The 203-nt window shown below is 44.8% G+C and overlaps 1 protein-coding gene across 1 annotated transcript in view; it reads right to left on the bottom strand.

The window, feature by feature from the left end:
- The window catches only part of LOC119594532 (protein prune homolog 2-like), a gene marked incomplete in the record, with an annotated part of 78,042 nt that overhangs the window by 2,396 nt on the left and 75,443 nt on the right, over window positions 1–203 (bottom strand). Inside the window, 1 exon segment of the mRNA XM_037943563.1 lies at window positions 89–201. Within this exon segment, the coding sequence (XP_037799491.1) occupies window positions 89–201 (113 nt within the window).

Raw genomic sequence — 203 nt, 5'->3', positions numbered from 1 at the left:
TGCACACACAACTCAAAACCAACTTTAGAGGAAAAAAAAAAAAAATCAGCATAATTCAAGAACCCATGAATACAATCCTCAGTAGTACCTGACAAAAGGCCTTGTCATCACAACCACTGTCTTGACCCAGAACGTCGGATGGACCAGGTAAAGGCCCTGCAGGTTCTTCCGCAGACGTCGGTCAATCATCTGATAGCAGCGCT

The sequence above is a fragment of the Penaeus monodon genome, chromosome 34 (assembly GCF_015228065.2).
Source record: "Penaeus monodon isolate SGIC_2016 chromosome 34, NSTDA_Pmon_1, whole genome shotgun sequence".
Lineage (NCBI taxonomy): Eukaryota > Metazoa > Arthropoda > Malacostraca > Decapoda > Penaeidae > Penaeus > Penaeus monodon.
Note: the sequence above shows the minus strand (reverse complement) of the source record. Positions and strands in the feature narration are given on the sequence as shown.